Source organism: Mizuhopecten yessoensis, unplaced genomic scaffold, assembly GCF_002113885.1.
Source record: "Mizuhopecten yessoensis strain PY_sf001 unplaced genomic scaffold, ASM211388v2 scaffold9969, whole genome shotgun sequence".
NCBI classification, from domain to species: Eukaryota; Metazoa; Mollusca; class Bivalvia; order Pectinida; family Pectinidae; genus Mizuhopecten; species Mizuhopecten yessoensis.
The window spans coordinates 452,961-476,474 of NW_018408313.1; the positions used below are offsets into that span (position 1 = coordinate 452,961).

At 36.6% G+C, this 23,514-nt stretch overlaps 1 protein-coding gene across 1 annotated transcript in view; it reads right to left on the reverse strand.

Moving 5' to 3' along the window:
• LOC110459108 overlaps positions 1-23,514 on the reverse strand; it is a 66,261-nt gene that overhangs the window by 36,592 nt on the left and 6,155 nt on the right. Inside the window, exon 2 of the mRNA XM_021511204.1 lies at positions 152-306. Coding sequence (XP_021366879.1) covers positions 152-306 — 155 coding nt within the window. The remainder of the gene's footprint in view (positions 1-151; positions 307-23,514) is intronic.

Here is a 23,514-nt window from a genome sequence, read left to right on the forward strand (position 1 = left end):
TTCGATCATTTTTTTGTCTGATTCTAGACACTTTTTTTATACAAGGGGAGATAATCTAGCAATAATATGCAGTTGGAAAATTCTTCATAAAAACTGAGAGGCTGATAACCAATCTAAGATGTGGAATTAATGGCAAATATACAATTATTACCTCAACACATGCGGTGGGGATCTCCGCGTCTGTGCCGTTGAGTAGAAATCTGTACCATCCGGGAGATAACCTGTCATCACACAACTGACCGGGATTATAAATAGGCCGACGTCTGACGTCATCAATTACTACGTACTGACCTTCCACACACGGATCTGTAAAAAAGAAAACGAATCTCATATGTAACTCAATATAATGGGAAATAGAAAGATTGCTTGTTAAGCTATTTATGATCTCGGTGTTACTTCGATCGGATGACACTGATGTTTATAGACAGTGGGTCGCGGAAGTGTGTTGCCATTACGTGAATGCAGTAGGGTAAAGGTATGCTACTCCAGTCTCATGCTGAAAATATAAATACAAATGAGACACCATCTCAGAATTTAAAAAAAAAACATTAATTATACAAAGAATGTATTAAATAAAAATAAAAGAAATACATTATCATAAAAAAACACCAAGAGAATGCCATTTTTTTTAAATAAAACACAAGTTTCATATAAAAAAAAACTGGCATTGCGTCGACCTGTGTGCCGATGGAAAACGACAAAAAGAGGAAAAACATAAAATGTGCATTGAGTCATATCAGATAAAATACCTTATTACCAATAGGGTTAAGTCATGTGATAAAAGCAAAACCACACATATGTGTTGATCTGAGTATTCAATACAGATGTTGTAACACTGTATCACCAGTCCCAGCTGTTCTAGGTCTGAGAGATCTGTTGTGTTCAGGTCCTCACTGGTCAGATGCATTCTAAATTAAGTCTGAGGGTCAACGTGTTCAGATATATTTTATACCATTATTTGTGATATAATAATAAAGAAAATTTTAGTTTTGGTTTGTTTTTATTTTGTTGGACGTCCTATGATCAACTGAAGTCATTTGAGACCATTATTATAGAAATACAATTGCAATATAAATATACAGACGTCCAAGATTTCACATTGCAATTTAATTTCCTTAGTTATACCTATATAATTTAATTTTGCCTATCTCCCCCATAATATTTTGTTTTGGTATATATCGTATATACCAAAACAAAATCCTGGTCATTCCTTAAATACATTGTACACATAAATAGTAACACCCATCATATTCAAATACATGTAAATGTTGCCGAGTATCTAATAACTGTAGAAGCAACGTATTACACGTGAATATTTGTTGCAATTTGTGAAACTCTTTTTACAAGGAGATGATACGCCTTTAACACATGGATTGGTACGAACGTTGTAATGCCAAACACATTATGAGATCAAAGAGTTAGATTAAAAAGAACCCAAAACTCGTTTATTTCCATGCACGATTTATGCTTACACGGTCAAGTTGTGTGGGTGTGTCTCTATTTATTGAACTGTCCAGTGTCCCGGTCACGTACACTGACCTTAGTCCGCGGTCAATAGTTTAGCTGACCGTCTGGCTGGACGTCAAAGACAATATCTCAGATTTACCGTAGTCCGCCGTACACGTATGTGGAGCGGTACGTCCACTTGAAACACGCGATAGGTAACACGTTCAACTTGAAGTTTGCATGTTAGCAAGTAGCATGGCATACCCACATTGAAAAATACAATAAAGAATCCATTTAAAACATTTCTATTAATTTGCAGATAATCGTTGCAGTAAGTAAAACAATGTTAGCTACATATCGTTTATCAATTTTAGTGTTTCCGAAAATCCGAAATCGTTCAAGAAAATGGGTCATTCGAAGTACAAACTACTGTGAGCCGAAACTATTTTTAGTCATTTTGGGCATCCTTGAACCTTTCATAACATATATTTCTTTTTGTGTTGATGCTGTGGTGTATTTGTCTTGCGCGTTGACGCTGTGGTGTATTTGCTGTGGTGTTTTTGTCTTGCGCGTTGACGCTGTGGTGTATTTGTCTTGCGCGTTGACGCTGTGGTGTATTTGTCTTGCGCGTTGACGCTGTGATATTTGGCCTTATATGTTTATGCCATGTTATATTTTACTGTAGTAAATAGTACGAAACTGTTACAATATAATTTTAATTTCAGGACCTATTTATCAATTAAACCTAAAATTACTTTAAAGTAGCGATGTTATCAACATCTTGTCGCGGAAATATGTAAGATCATTTGCTATTTCTGTTAACTATGTATTTAGAAATAAGATAGTTTGAGCCAGGTGCCGGATGCACCAGGTGCTAGATCTCTGTTGCAGACACAGCTGTCTTTGGTAAAACATACTATTTGGTTATCTTTATTTTGAATGAGTTAATATCATGTATATTTGTCATATCTCGATGTGTTTTTCTGTAATAAGATACGTTATATGTAAGATGTATTTGGGCAGTGTGTACCGATGTTAACTCCGTAACACGTCTTGTCTATTTCATACCCACATACCCACACGTTTATTTAATCACAAAAAACTAACACGGCTCCGTGGCTGTACTTCCTTTCATAAATAAAATAACTCAAATAGTTTCTTATTGGACATTAGACGTAACTGTGTCTATTTAAATATTACCTACTGTTTCGTGCTGTTTGTTTTGTAACGATTAAACACATTAACTTAAATCAGTGGTAATCATGACATTATAGAGTTTCTTCTCAATCTTATTTCGTCTATTTGGACAGAATTTGAGTAGGCCGAGATCTGTATACTGAGGACGTATTAATCAGTCTAATACTCTCATTACCACTACTCGTGTGTACGTAACTATTGTACCGGGGCAGATAAAACATTACTGGCAGGGAGGCTGTTTGTTTTACCTCAAAGTGGGCGACCTTGGAAGCAAAGGGGTCCGTTTTGAGTTTTATCGCTCATAACTAGGATAGCATTTTTATTGTGGATCATTACTTTTGCATTTTGTTTAAACCGTCTTAGATTATACATATTTTGATACAATTATAAACGATTGATATTATCAATTGTCTTTATCTTCGTATATCTCATTAACAACAGTCTCCGATCTCAAATGGGTTCCGATCATCTATTCTGCGCCCTTGGATTATTTCATGATATAATCATAGTCCCTGTATGCGTCACCTTGCGGAGAATACGGAGTTGACAAATCATGAAACCACTAACGGCATTCTGTATAAATGTAGTCTAAGAGGAATGTTTTGATTACAGATGGTAGTGAATCGCACGACAAAAGTAACTGTAAATTGTATTAAAAGTACAGGTAATATTGGCTTTCAGCCTTGCGATTGGTTCTTTTTTTCATCATTTGAACTAATCAAATAACTAACCGTATGTCTTCATTTTGTCATGAGAAAATCCACGGATGCAGATCTAGCATTAACAGTGAATATCATTGTCGTCTACAAGTAATGAAATTATCGCACTTATTGTTGGCACTTATGTCGTTAAAATTGTTTCTTTTGAATTTTAAATTCCAAAATTAAAGATAATTCATTGTATTCAATTTCATTTCAGAAATAATTTTTACGAAAATCGATAGTTTTATATCAAAATCGATAGGTTTACATTTAATTTGGACTGAATGGCATTTTTTATTTTACATTGTTCATACTGGAATGAACATTAAAAATGCTGTTCAATACATATATTTACATTTTTATTTAAAGTTACATGTATTATTTATCTAAATATAGTTAAATGTATTCCCTTCTATTTTTGTATGCTGAAATGTTTGTACTGTCAGTGCAAACGGAATTCATGGAACATCATAATCATAACATCAACAGTTTGCTTCTAACGGTGGTTATGTTAGGTAGGAGGGGAAACATCGAAATGACGCAGGTCGAATTGCGCTCATTGACCTATGAACGCATTCTTTTGGTTATGTTGTTAGATGAACTTTTAGTGGAAATGCAAGTTTAATAAGATTAAAACAATAAAATCAAAAGATTATTTATAAATCATCACGTTACAGTAAATTAAAATATTTTGGCTAAAATAAACACGTGTGTTCACAGAAGGATGAGTCATTTCCTATGAGAAATGTATAGGTACGTTCTATAACAGTCTGCGGTGACCGACTTTTAAACAAAAGTTTGGCCAACAGATTTTTTTAAAATAAACTGAGGCCACTTAAGTTTCTTTTTATTATCAATTTGAAAGACAAAGCGGAAACAAAAAAGTGCAGGTCTGCACATTCCACGTGGGCAATTACAACACCTTGGGGAAAGATAAATCCTGAAATAGATTTAACGCTCGTTAGTGTGTCAACCACGATGTATGTACAGGTAGGAGCTAGGTTTTAGTATACAGTGTTTTAATTCCTTCCTGTCTCCAAGTAACGAGGAAGATTATTTGTTCTGTTCAGAAGACGTTTGGAATCGACATACCTAAAACAGACTGTAACCAGAATAACTTTATAGTCTGGGTTTTACTGTTACTGGGACCACAACACCATTATAGTTATTATAGTTTTCCAATACTTCTTTGACGAAAAATGTTCTTTTACTTTCGGCATAGTATTTCATATGTATATTTTTAGAAAGGCTATAGTTTCGCTACATCTTTGTGCTTTATACCTACAAACAATTTTCAAGTGTGAAAACCAATAATGAAATAAAAAGGAGACTGCAGGGAGTCATGCAAAATGAACACCGCTTATTTCACTAAAATGACATTCTCGTGTTCTCCAGCTTAGAGCACGATACAGCGTCGACAACAATAAAGTAAGCGTTGATCATAGATCAATTATCGAGCTTAACTCCATTGCTCGTAACAATCAGCTGTACGCTAAACACACATCTAATGCGAGTGTGGTAGAAGGAACCAGATCTAGAGTACGTGTGTCGTAAGGTAGACAGACTACATACCACTAAGTCTCTCTATAGAATGATCAAGCTGTACCTTCTACAAGATAATCTCCCACTCCAGCTTGAACCTAATGTCAGACATCCAAGACATCAAAACCGTTAAGTTCTCACGTTTTTTCTTCATAAAATGAAAATTGTAGAAGGCGAACTTATCAGATGGGAGAAGCAATGAGCTGTTTTCACGACATTATACAAGTACATATAGTTTCATATATTTGAAAAGACTTCGCCTACATGTAAATGTCCCTTTGATATATGTGCTTGAAACATTAGACGTAATGTTTACATTATATTTTTAACAGGTTTGACGATACTTCTAGACAAGTATTACACACCAGGTCACCAATTATACCGAGAGAAATCACAGATGTTTCCTGAATCAAAACAACAATTAATACGTTCAATACAAGATTTTCAATTATTTTTTTGTTTAGGTAGTGCTTTCTCTCTCCACCACTGCAGTGTTAGAGAAATGTGCGAGTCAACACGATCACCGCCTGTAACTAGGTTACGTGTGTTTGTACACAGATTTTGTGTAATCTTCAGTTTAGACAGAATAAAGTTTAGACAGAATAAAGTTTAGATAGAATAAAGTTTAGACAGAATAAAGTATTAGACAGAATAAAGTATTAGACAGAATAAAGTTTAGACAGAATAAAGTATTAGACAGAATAAAGTTTAGACAGAATAAAGTTTTGACAGAATAAAGAATCATCAATACCTCACCGAGGAAGATTGGATTAAAGAAAAAGGCCCGATGTTTCAAGTTCTGAAAGAAAATTGTGCCAGGTACTATCAAACTGTGTAACTTGAGGAAGAGCTATACTTGAATCCATGAATGTAAGTTTTTAACCCTTTTTAAATTAATTTCTGAAAAAAAACTTGCAGGTTCGAGAAAAGAATAGGCCTGCTGTGTCGTATTGTATATTATATCAAGGGGCTACTAATGTCGGCCCTTATTGGTCATGAATTGGAGGTTTTTCTGTTTTCTAAACATTGTTTTTTTCTCTTACCGACAAGAGACAGTTTTAGTTTTACATTGACAGGTTATTGTTTTTTACACATATTAAATATTCGCCATAACAACGCCAAATGCAGTCTTAACAATTCATACCAATATAAATCATTATAACATCAAGTTCCAGGTGTCATTACTTTTTCAAAGTTAAACTTTTCACCACTGTAGACCATAATGGACTCATCCAGATCAGTGCATGGTAGAGTCTACTAAAGTTACATAGGGGTGAAAGGGTTAATCGCTAAATATGTATCCGCTTAGAACTAAATACTTATTCACTCTTACTTACCAAAACATATACATGTTAACACTCGACCCCAAAATACCCCCAAAAGGTCACTTGACCTGCCCACTCTCGTCCTAGGTCAGAGCCCCGTTAAAAGGGGATTGTTATAGTCGGGGAGTGCAGTAATTGCCTTATTAATTTCCTCAATCGAGAAAACCAAAATAACATTCATTCATCTCGACAAATACGAGGTGTATTTACATTTCATTAACGAGTGTTTAACAGGAATCAGCCGTGCTGGGATCTTAGCGCCTCTGTAAGGTGAGTAGTGGGGAGATCTTAGGCTGGCTATGTACTGCCGTATACTTGATATTGTTTCCGGTGATTAGTTTGTTTACGTCTACAGAATTTAAGTTCTGTTAATGAAATTTAAAACGACTGGATCAGTAATCATCATTCAAAAGTGAAGGGTACGATCACGCCTCGACTGTATCGCGGATCATATCATCCTACACATGCATATCTACACGTGTACTTACAATGTCAGCCTGACTGTACTGGTCATAAAGAGGAATGAATTACATGTAACGAATTCTAAAAATGTCACGTGAGTGAATGAATGAATGAATGAAAGCGTCAATAAAAAATAAATTTGTTAATACAGCGTGTACGACAAATGAATAAGTAGTAATTTGATAAAATCAATGGCATATTTTGAATTTTAATGAAATACCATACAATGTTACTACATTATATATGATTTTCACGAGGACTAAATTGATTACGAAATTCACTTTGAATGAATGAATGTGAATGAAAGAATGAATGAATGAAATTCACTATTTTTTTTAATATTATCTGAATGAATGAATGAATAAATGAATAAATTAATTATATTGAGTGAATAACTAAATTAATGAATGAATATGAATGAATGGATGAATTGATGAATGAATGAATAAATAAGAATGAATGAATGATTGTACAGTCAGTAACACGCCTTCTAAATTGACTCACTGACAAAGTGCAGTTGAGATCAGAGCCTACATCTTCTACATCAGACGGTTGGAGATGATAAAGAGGAGGATTGCCGTCACCACATACCAAGGGTCAAGGTTCCCCTACATCGTTACATGTCCCTCGCTTGATCTTTTAATTGACAGAAATGTATTTGAAACAAATATCATCACAACTTATCATTTCCGCAATTAGCACGGTAATTTCAAGTATTTATACCATAACATGTAACGCTATAGCGAATCAAAGTTGTTATTATTGATGTTTATTTTTTCACTAATGACTCTACACAGTGGTATGTTGTATGGGGAGGGTTACTCCTAAAAATAATTCCATTGGAAGCGCCATAAAGATTACGTAGAAGCAGTAAAACGTATCACACCCCGCGTAGAGTTTCAGCTTATCACACTCGCGTAACTAAGATGATTTCTTGTATAGATGAATGCGGCTCCACATTAAAAGTATATCAGTAACAGTTACAACATATGAAGATATTTTATGTATGTTGATGACATTGGTATTGGAGATTAGATAATTAAATGTGACCATGTCATAGAAAAAACTCCATCTTTTAAGACTGGCATTTTAAAATTTGACACATATATTTAGCTATTTTTACACGCAGGTCAACGATATCATAATGAATGAAAGATGAATGTTGAATGAAAGTCCTCCTGCTACTTGAAGGCAATATAGTGTTAAGGAACCCAGTGCTTCACAACCAGGGTAGCCACCTTATTATTCCGGGAGAAAATAGTACTGTTTTAGCACGCGAGTTCTTTTGAAATTAAAGACCGGTCCGGTGATAATTTCAAGAATCAGTGTTTCCTAAAACTAATGTCCAGAATCGTCTTTACATAATTATATACCTGTAAATAATTCTACATTAAGACATAATGTGTGTGTCTTCAAACATCTTAAAATTTCCCTAAAACCGCAAAAGCGAGTAATATACATTGTTTATGAAAACAAGTTTTAATATAGGAATCGTAAGGAGTTTACACCCTAGTACAGGTACTTGTATTCTATAACAGTTAAGGAGGCACATAACCTACTCGACCCATGATAAATGTATGACTACACGAAGATATGTCTTCGAATATCTTATAATATTTCGTGAAAAATACCTAAAAGTCAGCAATGGAAAACTCAAGTACGGGGAATTTAAATAAATTCAAGAAGATAACAGCTTTAATACGTGTATTCTATAACAGCTAAGGAGACATATAACCTACTAGACCCGGGTCAGAACTCCTACAAATTATACCTGACATGTCTCCCGTGATAAACCCGCTAACATTACGTATTTAATGACTTACGATCGAGAAAAAATCCTGTTCTGTAACAATATATGAACTACACAATATACAAACACATCTTCAAAGTGTTTTCTGACACATCTTAAGCCCCGGACTCCGCCCTATCACGAACTTTGGTCGTAACTTGTCGCGGTAATCCTCGGGCGATATCGGTACCCACACCCTACAAACAACGTATAACCTCAGATCTATCACAGATTATCGTTAGGACATGTTGAGGATTTCACGGGACTATAAGTATCCGGAGCTGTGTCAGCTTCACATCACACTGATGCTAAGTTTGTTTACCTTGTCTATATTGTATCGTAGCGGAAGTGGATTTGCCCAACTTTTCAATGTGTCAAAAATTATAAAACTAAAGCAAGTGAAGAAACGAAACGAAACAACACATCCGGGAGAGGGCCTGGTTGTAAGAACTTGATATTAATCAGTTAAGTACGTTTTAGTGAAACAAAACGAAATCAAACGAAACATGGTTGCTATACACGTTCGTCCAGAACTCGAGGGTCTGGTGTGCAGCTATTGCATTTTTGTAGTTACGGTTCTATCGTTGAGGTATAAGAGGTTGTTTACCGATTGTGAATTTAAACCCTTAAAAATTCAAATACTACTCCCCACACATCAGGATAGGCAAACATACATTCTCCAGTTTGTTCTTGGGTCCATGTGATTGCAATGGGTAGAAACCGAGCACCTTGCTAATTAGTGTGTATCCGTATATATGTCCAACATCGTTTGGTTTGGTTTAATTTGTTTAACGTCCTATTAACAGCTTAGATCATTTAAGGACATGCCTCCAAGTGTGTAGTGTATGCGTGCTTGTGTGTGTGTGGGCGTGTTTGCTGTGCGTGTTTGTGTGCAGGAGGCAGGGTATGTTGTGTATTTGCCTTCTTGTGATAGCGCGGATCTGATGTCGACTTTAAAGTGCTATCTCACTTAAATACCATGCCGAAGGCACCCAGCACAGCATTCCACCCGGTCACATTATACTTCCAACGGGTGAACCAGTTGTTGCCATTCCCATAAATGATGAACGTTAAGCAGGGAATAACAACTACCATTTTAAGGACTTCGGTATGTCCCAGCCTGGGGACAGAACCCATTGCCTTCCTCACCTGGGCGAACGCTCAACATTAAAACCAAAGGTGAGGTGTTCCAAGCAAGGCGCTAGGAAATAGTTAGAAGTAGAAAGAAAGATAAAGATTCCAAATATTGCAATGGTGCAGCAGATTTATTTTGGTCGCTTTTGTCCCCAACTAGAGGACACCAAAGCAAATCCACAATTCTGCAGGGGGTTAACACATTAGTCGCCTTCTACGATACTTCTTTTCCCGATCCCCCGCTTGCAGGGGTGTGCATTGTGAACAGAATCTTAGATTCCTGTTTACGAAAGATCACTTTAAAAGTTGATATCCAATGCACCCCAGTACATATCTACTGAAAGTTACCGTGTCTTTTTTTGGCAGTCATTTGAGAGATGTATATAAATGTAATTTATTGAAATAATACTTAAATATAACATTTAAAACATTTTCCGGAATCTCCCGTAAAAGGATAACACGATTGAGGACTATTAACATTTATTTTAGTGAACAGCTCTCACTTTAACTGCGTATTAAGCTAACTAATGTTGAGACATCAAAGCGTTCACGCTGCTGTCGGTTTCATTCTAAAGTCTCTATCAAACATACGCTTGATTTACAGCCTGAGTCAGTAGAATTCCGTGAGGATCTCTCGTTGTCTAAGTACGCGCAACACCGGTCATTTGATACGTCATTTTTTTTTTTTTTATTTAATTCTCAAAATGAGAAAGTGAAATAAATCTGTTTTGTGGGAGTGTCTGTGTGTCGCCTTCAATGACTGGGATTTTGGGGGCTTGGACGGCAATACAATATGAATTAAAGGCCGACCTAGGAAATGGAGCAGCCTTCGAATAAAATCATGAATTATCTTATTTCTCTGTTTCTAAAGTTTAGTAACGTTTCAATTAATACAAACAACTCATTATTGAACAAATGTTGGATGAGAGTAACCGGGGTTTCTGTGACATCCAACTTGTCACCTGTAAGATATTTAAAGTCCGAATATACGCTTTCGATATCACATGTATCTCCTCTGCACCCTTAGCTTTTGTAATGATAGAATGGAAGTATTAGTGTGTGCTATCTTGCAGACGATACAAATACCCTAATATTTCGTGCTTATGATATTGGACCCTAACCCTAACCCCTAATCGCACGGCACGGTAATGGTGAAATAGACGGACTTTCATCCCGGACTAGGTCTTTGATAATATTCATATTTTTTTTTTTGGTTCAAATTGTTTTATTCCCCCAGCGTCTTTGGGAGGGATGCCAGGATTGGGGTGCCCCGGGATCATCCCTCTTACATAATATAGCCTCATGCACAAGGCCTCTTTCTCTTCATTCTCTCTTTCTTTTTCATTCATTCTTTCATACTCAAACTCAAAATCATTCATTGAAATAACGATAATATTTATTTTGATTAAATTGATATATTAAATTACATCAACCATTCCTTCTTTATATATATATAAATTCATTTACATTCAAGCACGGGGACAGTACTACTGTGTGAACGATTGGCCAGATGTTCCTGTCCGGAACCAATCAAATGGCTACCTACTGTCTTTAGTCTACCTAGATGTCTATTAATTCTGTACCTGTATTACACTTCTGAGAACTTATGTAATGTACAATATCGGCGCGTATTTTCTAAATCACTTCCAATCTACCCACTATGAAATGATACCACTCTCAGACTAAGTTTAAACATGTACATGTACACAAATCTCAGATTAAAATCAAAAATTACTGTAGGCCAAAAATAATCAATTAAATGTTAAATGCCACTAACATATATGTATACATTTGATTACGGACATAAGTACATTGTCTAGACAGAGTATTGAAAGTTAATTAAAATTTCTAAAATAGTTGTATACGTAAGGTCGGTAAAATAATGCAGTTTTTATTATTATCACAGTTTATTTAAGCGGACGATTTGTTCTCAGTGGGCCGTCACATTCGCCCGAGTTATTGGGTGCATTGCTGAGAGACTGGACGGCTCCGGAGGCTGACTGACGGATTGTCCGCCAAAACTGCTTCATCAGCAAGAAATCGTATCTCGTTTGTCGTACAAACATCTTCACTCTTAATTCCCTGGTAATTGTCTTATCACATGTAATACACTTGACATACATTTTTCGGAATTATTGTGTATGTACATTTCTATTCATAAACTGTACTGTTTTTTTTATTTCCCCAACATGCATTGCATATCTACTTTTGAAATAGTACGTTGTCCAGTTTTTAACATTTCTTTATTTTTTTTATCATTTTTATTTCATATGTAATCTCAATAAATGTGAGAGTGTCGTTTTAATATTTTTTTCTCATTGGTTGAGTACAACGAAAATAACGTTTGGAACACGTCTTTTTCAGATGCAATGTAAACATTTTAGTATCTCTAATACATGTATACCCTTTTTGATATCTAAAATCACGAGTAAATTTCATTTATACGCTTATTTACGATCTTGAATTCAGTTGTATACTGTAAAACTGTATACATGTACTGTGAATGGACTGCTACAAGTAATCTATATTATACAATACCTTTATTCTGTCGATGAACTAAATATCATAAACATAAACTCCATTGTAAATAAACTGCATTACTATATTGTATAAATACATATGTAAAAATCTCCCACCGTACGTCCAAAATTATAACAAAAGCAAAGTTTGAAAGGCGAACTATCCTGACTATTGCCGTCCGGATTGAAACTTTTTTCTTGGATAGGTGCATTGAGAACTAAATTACAATTTTGATCAATTCGCACAATTAATCATAACAAGTTACAATTGTACATGTAACATCATGTTTAGGATATTGACGTCTGCATATCATACCAACAACAACCTCGCCAATCCGAAAAATCTTGTCAGAAAGCAAAGTGTCCGATATACCAAGGTTCCTCGTGAACTCTCACTTAACCGTAACTTGTGCGCCGCTCGTGCCAGACATTCTGGACAATTGGACTCGGCAGATGAGATGAACCGATAGCCAGGCTGGTATATTAATTTCAATCATCCTTGACCACTTGTTCAAATTATAGGGCCAGACCCTTTCTGCCCCCGTTTTCTTATCTCCTGGCCTAAATTGTAAGGTGTCGGCCTAACTCGGGCGTTAAGTGATCGTCAAATGGGGTTAATTGTGTAGGCGATTAAATCTACCGTTAGGCCAGAACTTCCGATAACCTCACAGGCTAAAAACGCATGTAGTAGGTATAACCGACCATAACCTCATAGCTCCGGGGTCGAACATTAGTTATGCAAAGTCATTAAGGCCATCCATTTCTTGTCAAAACTTCCATTCAAGCAAAAAATGTTATGGTATAGTGTTACAAATTTTATCAAAGCATTAAGTCAGTTTTTGTGGCATGTACCTGGTCAGTGTTTTAGGGCCATCCATCATTGCTTACCTGTTCAGGTAAAAGGTCAACAGGTAAAAACATGAAATCTGAGTTTAACGAATCTCGTGAGAGAATAAGAAAAAAAAGTAACTTTAATTCAGAACATGTTGATTTGACAATGGCAGTAACAGTTTACAGGTATAAACACGTGTGATAATTAAACACCAGGACAGAGGGAAGCCACTAGGTTAAAACACAAAGTTAGGAGAGAGAGCATGAAACATGTTAGACTAATACACTTTAAGTAATTATAAATGTTGCTTGAACAAAAGACCCGTCGTACGTGAAAACTGTTCCTACAATCCGGGGTACAGGAAAGACAGAAGATAACAAGATAAATAGATACAACGTGTTTGTGTCATATCCATTACGTCATTTTGGTCTCAATAGAAAGCTAGAATAAAGTACCAGTGCTTTGTACTGTATCTGCTCTTGGCTCTTACTTTAGCAAATACTTATACACAAAAGAAACATGTCTTTAACGCGGACAATATCTGTTTAATAAAAAGTATCTCCGTCATAGGTATTTGATCTGTGGTCCTGCAGTGTGCTGCTGGTCATGATAGCTGATACTTTTCTGTAGCTTTTCCATAGGAAATTTCACATATTTTTACCCCTGACAAAGGCCCACAAAACCTATTTCTGTAATAGATTGGCACACGTGTTCCCATATGTTAATGTTAAACAAACCTTAGCGATTTTCATAAGTTCAAATGAAATGGAGAAACGTTTGAGATTCTTTTTATCAAATACTTAACCAAAGTACTTCGAGTAAAACGTTATATTGGACAACACAACTAGTCCTCCTACATCCTCAGTAGTAAGATCAGCATCATATGGAGCTCGGGGATCTGTAACATTGCCTAAGTTATTATTTCTAGAAACAGCAGAACATCCCTTTTGAATGTAACTTCACATTGCTTTCTGCCAAATGACATCATTGTAACGTTACAGTTGACGTAACGTGATCAAGGGACTATTACATTGCTGTTTCATAAATACATGTTGTAGTATCGAGTTATTAAACTGAGTATGATAACGGTTTTGTGAATATGGACCTAGATCTTGGCGAGTCAGAATTCAGGAAATACGGACCGTATAAACTACATACATATCAATCTGATGTTATTACATTACATTGAACTCGGACTATATAATAACCTGTTTTGCACAGAGAGATTTAATTCGGTAATATTCACTGAAATACACGTTTTTAATTGTTTTATTAGGAAGCTAAATAATGTTTTAATCACTTAACAAGATGGAGAGTAGGAAAAGGCAAAGAACAAATGTAACGTTAAAATTGGAATGACGTCAGAAAGTTGATATTGTAACACGAGTCAATATAACAAATCGCCGACCTCCACGTGACACTGATCCAACCACTGAGGATGCCGGAACAAATTGTGCCGTCTTATGTAAATGTTAGTGACTTTTTCCAGTATTATCAGAATCTCGATGAACAACTTTTTGCTGAAGTTTAGCAGACTAAACGCTTACACGATCACAAGGACATGAGAGAGATTTACACGTGAGACCCCTATAATACGATACTGGCGAGGACAGGAACAAGTCTACAACTACAACAGGCGAAGACCATGGATAATTAAAACGTAAAAACTTAAAAGTGAATATCAAATTTTGCGAAGGAAATATTTTAGGTTTGGCTCTTGATGTCAACTTCAAACCAATATCGCCCCGTGCTTTAGATCATCTGGACATGTTGCCTTTATCCCGCCCAATGGCCAATAGAAAATTGGCATTTGTAACATTAGTGTTGTGTCAGTCATTCAAAAGTGACTTAATCCCCCGTAAACCCCGTGGTATCATTATTTTCTAATAACGTCTCTATCGGCCCGTCGTGTGTTACCGATATGGCCGCCACTGAATGACCTTAGCTGGGGTCACGCGCCGGGGTCGGGGGTTCGGCCATTGTCCAGATCAGCAGATTCAATCTAAACTCGATGAAGGGTGATTATTTTCCGATTGATTGTTAGACATGATAGGATCAGTAAAGTGCAATGGACCCAGGCCCCTCAATATTGATTTCACTACATTACAGGAACTTTTAAATCTTCAATCTGTACCTGCAGGTAACACATTGAAGATGTAGTCATTGCTACCAAGATTCATAACCTTACAACCTATTAATGTACAGTTTAAATCTTGGATACTTTCATAATTATTAAAACTTAGTTCCATACACTCTGAGATTTCAAATTGAGCAACTGAGCTTAAGGAAGCACTTTAAATCTCGGATATATATTAGGTCTACTGTCCAGTTCAACATCGTACAGATATCCGGAAACTATGTCACTTAGATATGCGATATCGGTGATCCCAAGTTCGGGAACTACTTTGTAAAATCCTCAATAGGGAAAGCATAAGAACAAATGTTTAAGAACAGTGCAGAATCATATCGACTGACGTTCTGAAACGTGACGCCAATTCAATGAGATACATGCAGTCATAAATCGACATTTTGATCAGCGAAAGAATCTTCTCCACCAAAACGTAGATGGCATCTTATATCGCTTTACGGAAAGAAATAATTAGTAAAAAATCAGTAAATATTTCAAAGTATACATTGTGTATTATATATACAATCATTATATTCCTGCATCTTTGAAAAACGTGCTTTATTTATTTGTACATTGTAGTTCATGTAGAAACTATGTTATATTTATTGTAGTGTCATTGTTAGAAGACTAAGAGTCGATCATGATGGAGATACGGGGGGTAGGGACAATCTACCATTAGCAAGGCCTAGGTGCCCATCTAATTCTACACCTTCGTGGAGAATTTACCTACATTGTACCTACATATGATATACTATTTAAGTAACAACTGTATCGTGGGAATGTCTACATGCTAACTTCTGTCACTTAAACATCTGGTCGTCAATAAGAAATAATGATTGGTGTGCTAACATTATATCTGTAGTATTGATTCATGTGCTTATGAATAAAATACAAACTGTTTATGTTACAGATTTTTTGTCCTAGCATTAATACAGTGGGACATTTTTGTACTATACAGAGCCTAAGTATGCTAGACAAAAGATACAATATTGTGTTGAAGTAGCTACAATTCACTCATCAGGCGCTGTTTTTTTAACAATTGGTAGCGTATCAACGTGATTGTACCATTCCTGTGGCGGCTTCGTCTCATCTGTCCGGTAAAGTTTTGTACTTGATCATTTGGCCATTAAGTTTCTAACACAAATATACTCTATCATGCCAGCTTAGCTATTCATCATTTACTTATACTAAAATAAAAAATGTCTATATAACAGAAGTAGTTAACTTTGCCATAGATAAAATAATTATTGATTAGTCAATATATTAGTTTTTGTTTAGTTTTGGATGTCTCAAGCTCTACTACATGTAAGATTAAATTACATGTAACTAAAGCAGGAAATGTTTCGCCCCCTTGAAATCATATAATTATAATGCCGTTGGGTCAAGAATGTTACGTCGATGACTATGGTTCTTGTTTGTCAAAGTTCGAATCGAAACAAAGGAGATGGTAGCATTTTTAACTGTGAGTCCCAAATGTTGATCCTCGTCTGTCCGAAGCATGTCCTCTTTTGTTACAGGTTACGGAGAGAGGACGGACACCTTGACAAGACAATTAACGCTCCAGTATTTTATGCAAAAGGCCATGGCTATTGCAAACCAAGTTATCGTACATGTATATACAATGGGAGTCGGGCCAACCAAGTAAAAAATGGAAGCAGTATGTTAAAATATGACGTGCTGTGAAATGGCTCTATCGCGTTTGTGACCAAATTGATGCCGTGGACACAGATTTGTCGATTTCTATTCAGCTTATCGACGTCTCCATGAACGTGCTTCAAGCCGAGTATACGGTCGAAACTTATTCTTTTCTTGCCGTCGCCCGTCGTACAATTAATTCGGTTATTGAAGAGAAACTGAGTTATGTAATGTACATACTTAGTGTTAAATACACTGACCACTGGTCAAACACACAGATTTTATGTAAATACACACGCCTGTTGTGTTCCCTCCTTACCCAGCCACGGTCAGCGTTAATCAGAACTATTTGTCAACATCGCGTATAAAAGCGAGTCACCTCCGGTAACTGTGTGATCCACTTCCGGTATAAAGAGGCTATATTGATCGCAGTGGGTGGGCTTGTAGTAAGTTTTATTATCGACTGGACAGGAAATGACACAAACGTTACACATGCTCGAACGCCTCGTTCTCGAAAATGGTAGCAAAGTGGAAATCTACGATTACAATGATAATTTTGCAATATATTAGGTATCCAATTTTAGATAAATTCGATTTTCAGTGAGTATAATTTTTGACCCCAAGTATTGTGTTTATTACCGATAATTGTCTTTTGTCTTTTTAGTTATCAGGACATTTTGTGGGCAAAATGTCACAATTTAAATCTGACTGTAAATGATATGACGTCCTGTGGTCACGTTTTGACTACAATATGGAAGACAAGATTGAAAAGGAGGCATGGGAACAGTCACCCATGATCTTATAGGGGTAACATTGGCACTCCCTGGACCTCTGAAACTGTACCGTCACATGTTGGGCTGTTTCTAAACATCGATGGCTTACAAATGTATATAGGGAGGTACCTTACAAGACCACCTCGGAAAGAAAAAGAAGGCAGGGGAGGAAAACAAGGGGTGGAGATTCAAAATGTCGCAATGAGGGTAACAAATCAAGCTCTATCTTTCTATTTCACATACACAGAAGACACAGAAGACGGTCACGTGCGAATGCTACGAATCCTATACCAATGCTGAAGAAAACTTACCAATACATTCTTAAACTCATTGAATCGGTTTTGATTATATCTGGATTGTTTAAGACTCCATAAACTGATCACAATTCAGAAAGGATTTTTTTTTTCTTATACGCACTTTTTTAACGGACATATTCCATTTGTCATTTATTTTGTTCGAAATAGATATGAATGAATTGTATACAATATATGCAGAATGATTGAATGTATGAAGTCAAAGTATTTGCAGTTCTGTATCAACACATCCTTTATCGGTCTAGGTGATGATACATCAGGAAACACTGACAAGGACTCCTTCCGTTTGTGTTCCTCTGTTATAATACACATGGTTTTATTGGCAACAGAGATGGCAGAGAGTGAAAGGCGTGCTTAATCACAGTTAACATTATACCATTAACTGTCTGTTAATCTTACCCTATTATCTACCCTCTACATAAACGTCACAATGCAAACCAATTAAACCAACAAACACATGCTTTGCATTATATTTGTAAAATCTAAACGTTATGGTCGGTGGGAGTCATTGACCGTGTCTTGTTATTCACGCTTGTTTCGTCCAATAAAGGTTAAAGAAACACAGACAACATACTTAATATGGGTAAAAAGCTTGAATCTATCTTTCGGCCATTATCTGTCGACATCTGTTTTCATTCCTTGCCTATCGTGTCCTATCATCAGCCCTGCAGTATGTATTGTGTCTGCGCGCGCCATTACATCACTCTGACATCTCGTGAAATAACGTGAGATTGAAAGGTGATTTGTCCGCAGTTTCGCATTAGCCTAACATTTCACCTTTACCTCCCACTAAACATATATAAGTTTGTCTCAAGTATTCGCCTGTCAACTTATTGGAATCGTTTCCTTTTGAAACGTTGACATTTACACAAACATCAGCTCTCCTCCATCTCTATTTATTTATTATTCAGGGTAGTTTCATAGTTAAAAAAATGCGAAATCGATGTATCTGAGAAACCTTCTCCGGTTTTTACAGACACATATTTCAGGAATTTGGAATGTTTTTATCAAGAAAGAACTTTTAGCATGATAAGTACACAGGACCTACGAAACTATGGCTCGGGTTTTACCGACAACAACAGTACATCTGTAACGACATGCATCTGTCGTTATCAGATAAATGGCGATAGTACAGTTTTAAAAAGTGATGAATTCATTTTCATTTCATAAGTCAGTAATGTAAATTAAGTATACAGAGCGAATGTTTAGTTGACAATACTAGACGTTATCAGTAAGTTTGAATAGTACATTAGCTAAAAACACAATCAAGATTACAGTTCGAATTCTAGTTCTACTAAATGTGATACAGGTAGCTGTCGTCTAGTCCTCTGCACAAAAGTTAAGTAAATACCGAGTCAAACCAAACAGACGAGTTGGGTTCGCGCTGGTCTCATTGATGTCCGTTACAGTCCAGATGTAGAAATAATTGGATGCAACAAAACTTGAAACGCATATTGCTAGTTAAAAGGGAGAATATGTTTCGTTATGAAAATATACCCGTAATAGTTTTCCTTTTATACACGATTTTGTGATTTCCCTAAACAGAATAAGTAAAAAAGCATATTATAACGCGAAACATATTGATATCAAGTGACCGACGACGACGAGGAGGATGAGTAGTAGTAGTAGTAGGAGGAGGAGGAGGAGGAGGAGGAGGAGGGGGGAGGAGCAGCAGCAGCAGCAGCTGGACTTTGCTTTGTAAAATGTCTCAAAATGCTCTGGTCAGATTAATGATGCTGTCTACAGCACACAGTGTCAAACTAATAAAGCTTTCACAGGACATAGACCATGTCCAGACTGACCAGTAATATGCGTGTAATTAGGTCAGGTCACTATCGCCGCGTTAATTGCTTAATAAGTTGCTGTCAGCATCAGTCATCGGCAAACTAAAATGGTTGCGATAGCGTCAGATGTAACCTGGATAACCCACAATTATCGATCAGTATTATTATGTCTAGAAACGGTGATTAATAGAATATCTCTTCTTAGTGTTTGTCACATAAAAATACCGCTTGTGATAAATCAGTAGCGTTGAGGCGAGAAATGAATCGTTTATAAATTAGTTCACGAGCAGGACGGTAAAATATTCCAGGTCCAGAGGACACTCGGGCTAGACCGTAAAAGTGAGTGTGATGTCAAGATGGAGGCAATATGACGTCAGACATGCTCTTTAAATGATATGACATCATTCTATACTCTGGCCGCTGCCATGAGGATGAATATTTACTCAACATTTGGGCTGATCTCTACTTTTTCCTTTTCAAAATTTAGACAATTCAAATATCGGTCGTCACCATTGTATCAATGAGATGCATGTACAAATGTACAGTGTACTCTGATATTTTTTCCAAAGATTTCATAATTGCCTCCTTTCTGGAAATATATGAATGTAAATATCCGTCTACACCAAGTTTTACAATAACTATACACTTTACATTTTAGTAATGCTGATAGTAGTGAAATAGCAATGCCAATGAAATAATGTGTATTTTAGATTATTTACGGTTTTTGAATTTCTTATTTTTATCGTTCGGCTATCGTAGGGTTCCCTTTAGAATATTGACGGCTTTGTTTACTTTCACTTTGACAGTACTACCCCGATATCTCAGGGTACATCCGTCTTTTGTTCCAGACGGGGTCGAGTGGTCAGAGACAACACTTACCTGCCATCACAAGTAGGTGACAGATAAACACGTTCACGCATGCGCAGTGGTCACTGGTTTGGAAGCTATTCATTTTATAGCTTCAATGTGTCTTCCTTTTTCCGCATTTGCGGTTATAGTAATCTGTTTTCATGTGTTGGGAAATATTCGAGAAATTTTCATTCACGTGAAAACCGTATCAATGTAATTGTGTGACTGTTTTAAAACAAACAAACACCTGTCCAGATCCGGCGTTAATGTTTATGGTCGTAACAGGGTCCTCGGTGTGTAAACAAGTCAGGTCAATAAGTTTACATATGTTTCCACTTATAGTGATGACAGGTCACGTCACAAAGCATAGGCACATTCCAAAAGGCAAGAACATTGTACGTACACCCATTGTAAAGCGGTTATACCCGTAGATTCTGGGACATCAGAATCGTCATATTTTATACCATTGCATTGAGTTTCTGCACAATAAACCGAAGGATGTATATAAAGATTTATAATAGGAATCACAGGAAACATAAAATAAACCAAAATTAAGATTGTTCCTATTAAAGCATTTTCATTTCCTAACAACACTCCCTTTGCGGTGACTAAAGCAATGCATTTCTGGTAAGACCATTATCAAAACAACATGAGTGATCGAGGTTTGTAATTATGATTGGACCATTTTTAGAAATAAGTGATAGTGTGACCGAGGTTATATGGTTTCCTGTCCTAGATGGTGACATTTTTAAGTCAGTAGAGTGGCATCATTATCTGACGTCATCGTCTTAAAGCTGATAATGACTTCCCCTATTTGTAGGACGTAAAACCACAAACAAACAAACACATGGTCCGATAAAAATAGGTACTAAATCAATTCCGTGACACTTACATTCGGAACATCAAAATACGCTATAGAATATACAAGCGTTATTAAAGTATACTCTCTGTTTTTAACAAAATAGTCTGTCCCCTTTCAGTTGAAAAATGGCAACATCACGCCAAACGGAGTAAACAACAGCAAACAAGATCAAACCAAATGTAGGGGAAACAACAGGAAACATAGAAACATACAACCAGGGGAGGGGGATTAGAGGTACTGTACTGTACAATGTAACAACAAACCAGACAGGAACCACGGAAATAACAATTTATAGAGAGAACAATGGAAACCAAGGTGTACCAACCTACATAGGGAGCAATACGGGAACCAATTAACACTAAATTAAAGGGGAACCACAAGTATCAGGAAACACCAAACTATATGTGGAACAAAAGAACCCTAGTAACAGTAGCCATAACGAAAACAATATGAAGCAAGGCATCATTAACATACATTGGAAACAAGTGGAAACAAGGAAATACCAAAATATAAAGGAAACAATAGGAACCAAGGCAACGCTTACCTGCTGGAGAAACAAGAGAAACCACGGTAACAGCAACACTTACCTAATGGAGAAACAAGAGAAACCACGGTAAAAGCAACACTTACCTACTGGAGAAACAAGAGAAACCACGGTTATACCAAACTATAACGGAAACAATAAGAACCACGATAACACCAACTTTTATGGGAAACACGTGGAAACAACAATCTATAGCGGAAACTAGGAACCAAGGCAACGCTAACCAACAGGGCAAACAAGTAAATACCTGACTGTAACTGTTGTGTGTGTTGTTTTTGCTTTGTGCCTCACACACATGATATATTGATTCTATCTTTTGTGTAAACATCTCGTCTCTATCTTAGAAGTATGTGATACTGAGGCAGTTCAATTGCTGTCAGTGTTGTAGGACGAGGAAAAGTGAGAAAGATAATGCCGTCGCTGGGGCTCGAACCCGCGACCCTTGGCTCTCCAGCCCGATGCTCTATCACCGAGCTAAAGGGAATTCTCGACAGCTGACGCTTGTAACGCAACCTAATCAATGCACATCTTTTACATCAGCATACACCATACGTAAGTACATTGTATACGTATATCATAATCATTGAACTACCTTCTCATCTCCAAACCGTGTGTTATATCAAAGGAATTTCTATCCATTCAGCAAATACTTCTCGTAAAGTTATGTAAACTACTTTAACTATCTTTCCTTTGAAACATGAGTTATGTAAATACAATTTAAATCTTTGTGTTTTCTTTTCGTCGTAGAAAACAACGTCCCGTCAGAGGCGGGTAATTTGACGTGAGTTCGCGAGATTTTAAGCGACAGCCGCCATTGTTGGAGATCTGAGACCCGACAGTAGGGTCACCACAGGTCATTCGATAGCGAGCCGGATAAAAGATTCTGTAAAAGATGCTAAAGTGTAATATAATAATTACCAAAATTTTCCGACGGAGTATTGTATGGCTGTCAAGTGTTGTACCGGGGCAGAGGCGACAATTGACGACCCCTTATTAACTTTTGATCGCGAACAAATACTGATGTCAAACGCACACATGTATCAGTTTCGATTAGGACGGTCCTTGTCAGTCAGGTGCTTGATTATGAATGACTGGTTATTCACGTACTTGAGAGGACTTTGGAAAGTCGTACAATGCTATTTAATTATGGAAAGCGTATAATACCCGTATCACTGTTGATCGTCCTTAGAGAAGTATAACGTGGGGTAAACACTGTAGATATGTGATTACCGTGACCTGCTCTTTGTTGTACATGAATCGGTATGTATTCTACAAATTCACACAAATATGAACGATAGATTTCGCTATTTTCACACGTTTGTCCTATAGAATAATAATAATACACACTTTTCAGGTCACGGAACCTACGATACAACATGTGGTGTGGGCTTTACATACTGATCTCGACAACACTGACAATACACGTTGGGCCAGTGGTAGTGGCAATTCGGAAGAAAAAAATCACAATTGTACGAGAAACAGGACAAAACATTTCAATAGGGTCAGCACGGGATTCGAATCTGGGACCGCCAAACTTCACAAAGACGCTCTTACGCGTTCTGGTCGTCCGGCCCAGTTCTGCTGTAACGAGTTGGCATTGTAACATCTATTTTCTGATGTGACATGACACTTCTTTGGTAATTGATGTGACGTCACAATACCGATGTCAAACTGCTGG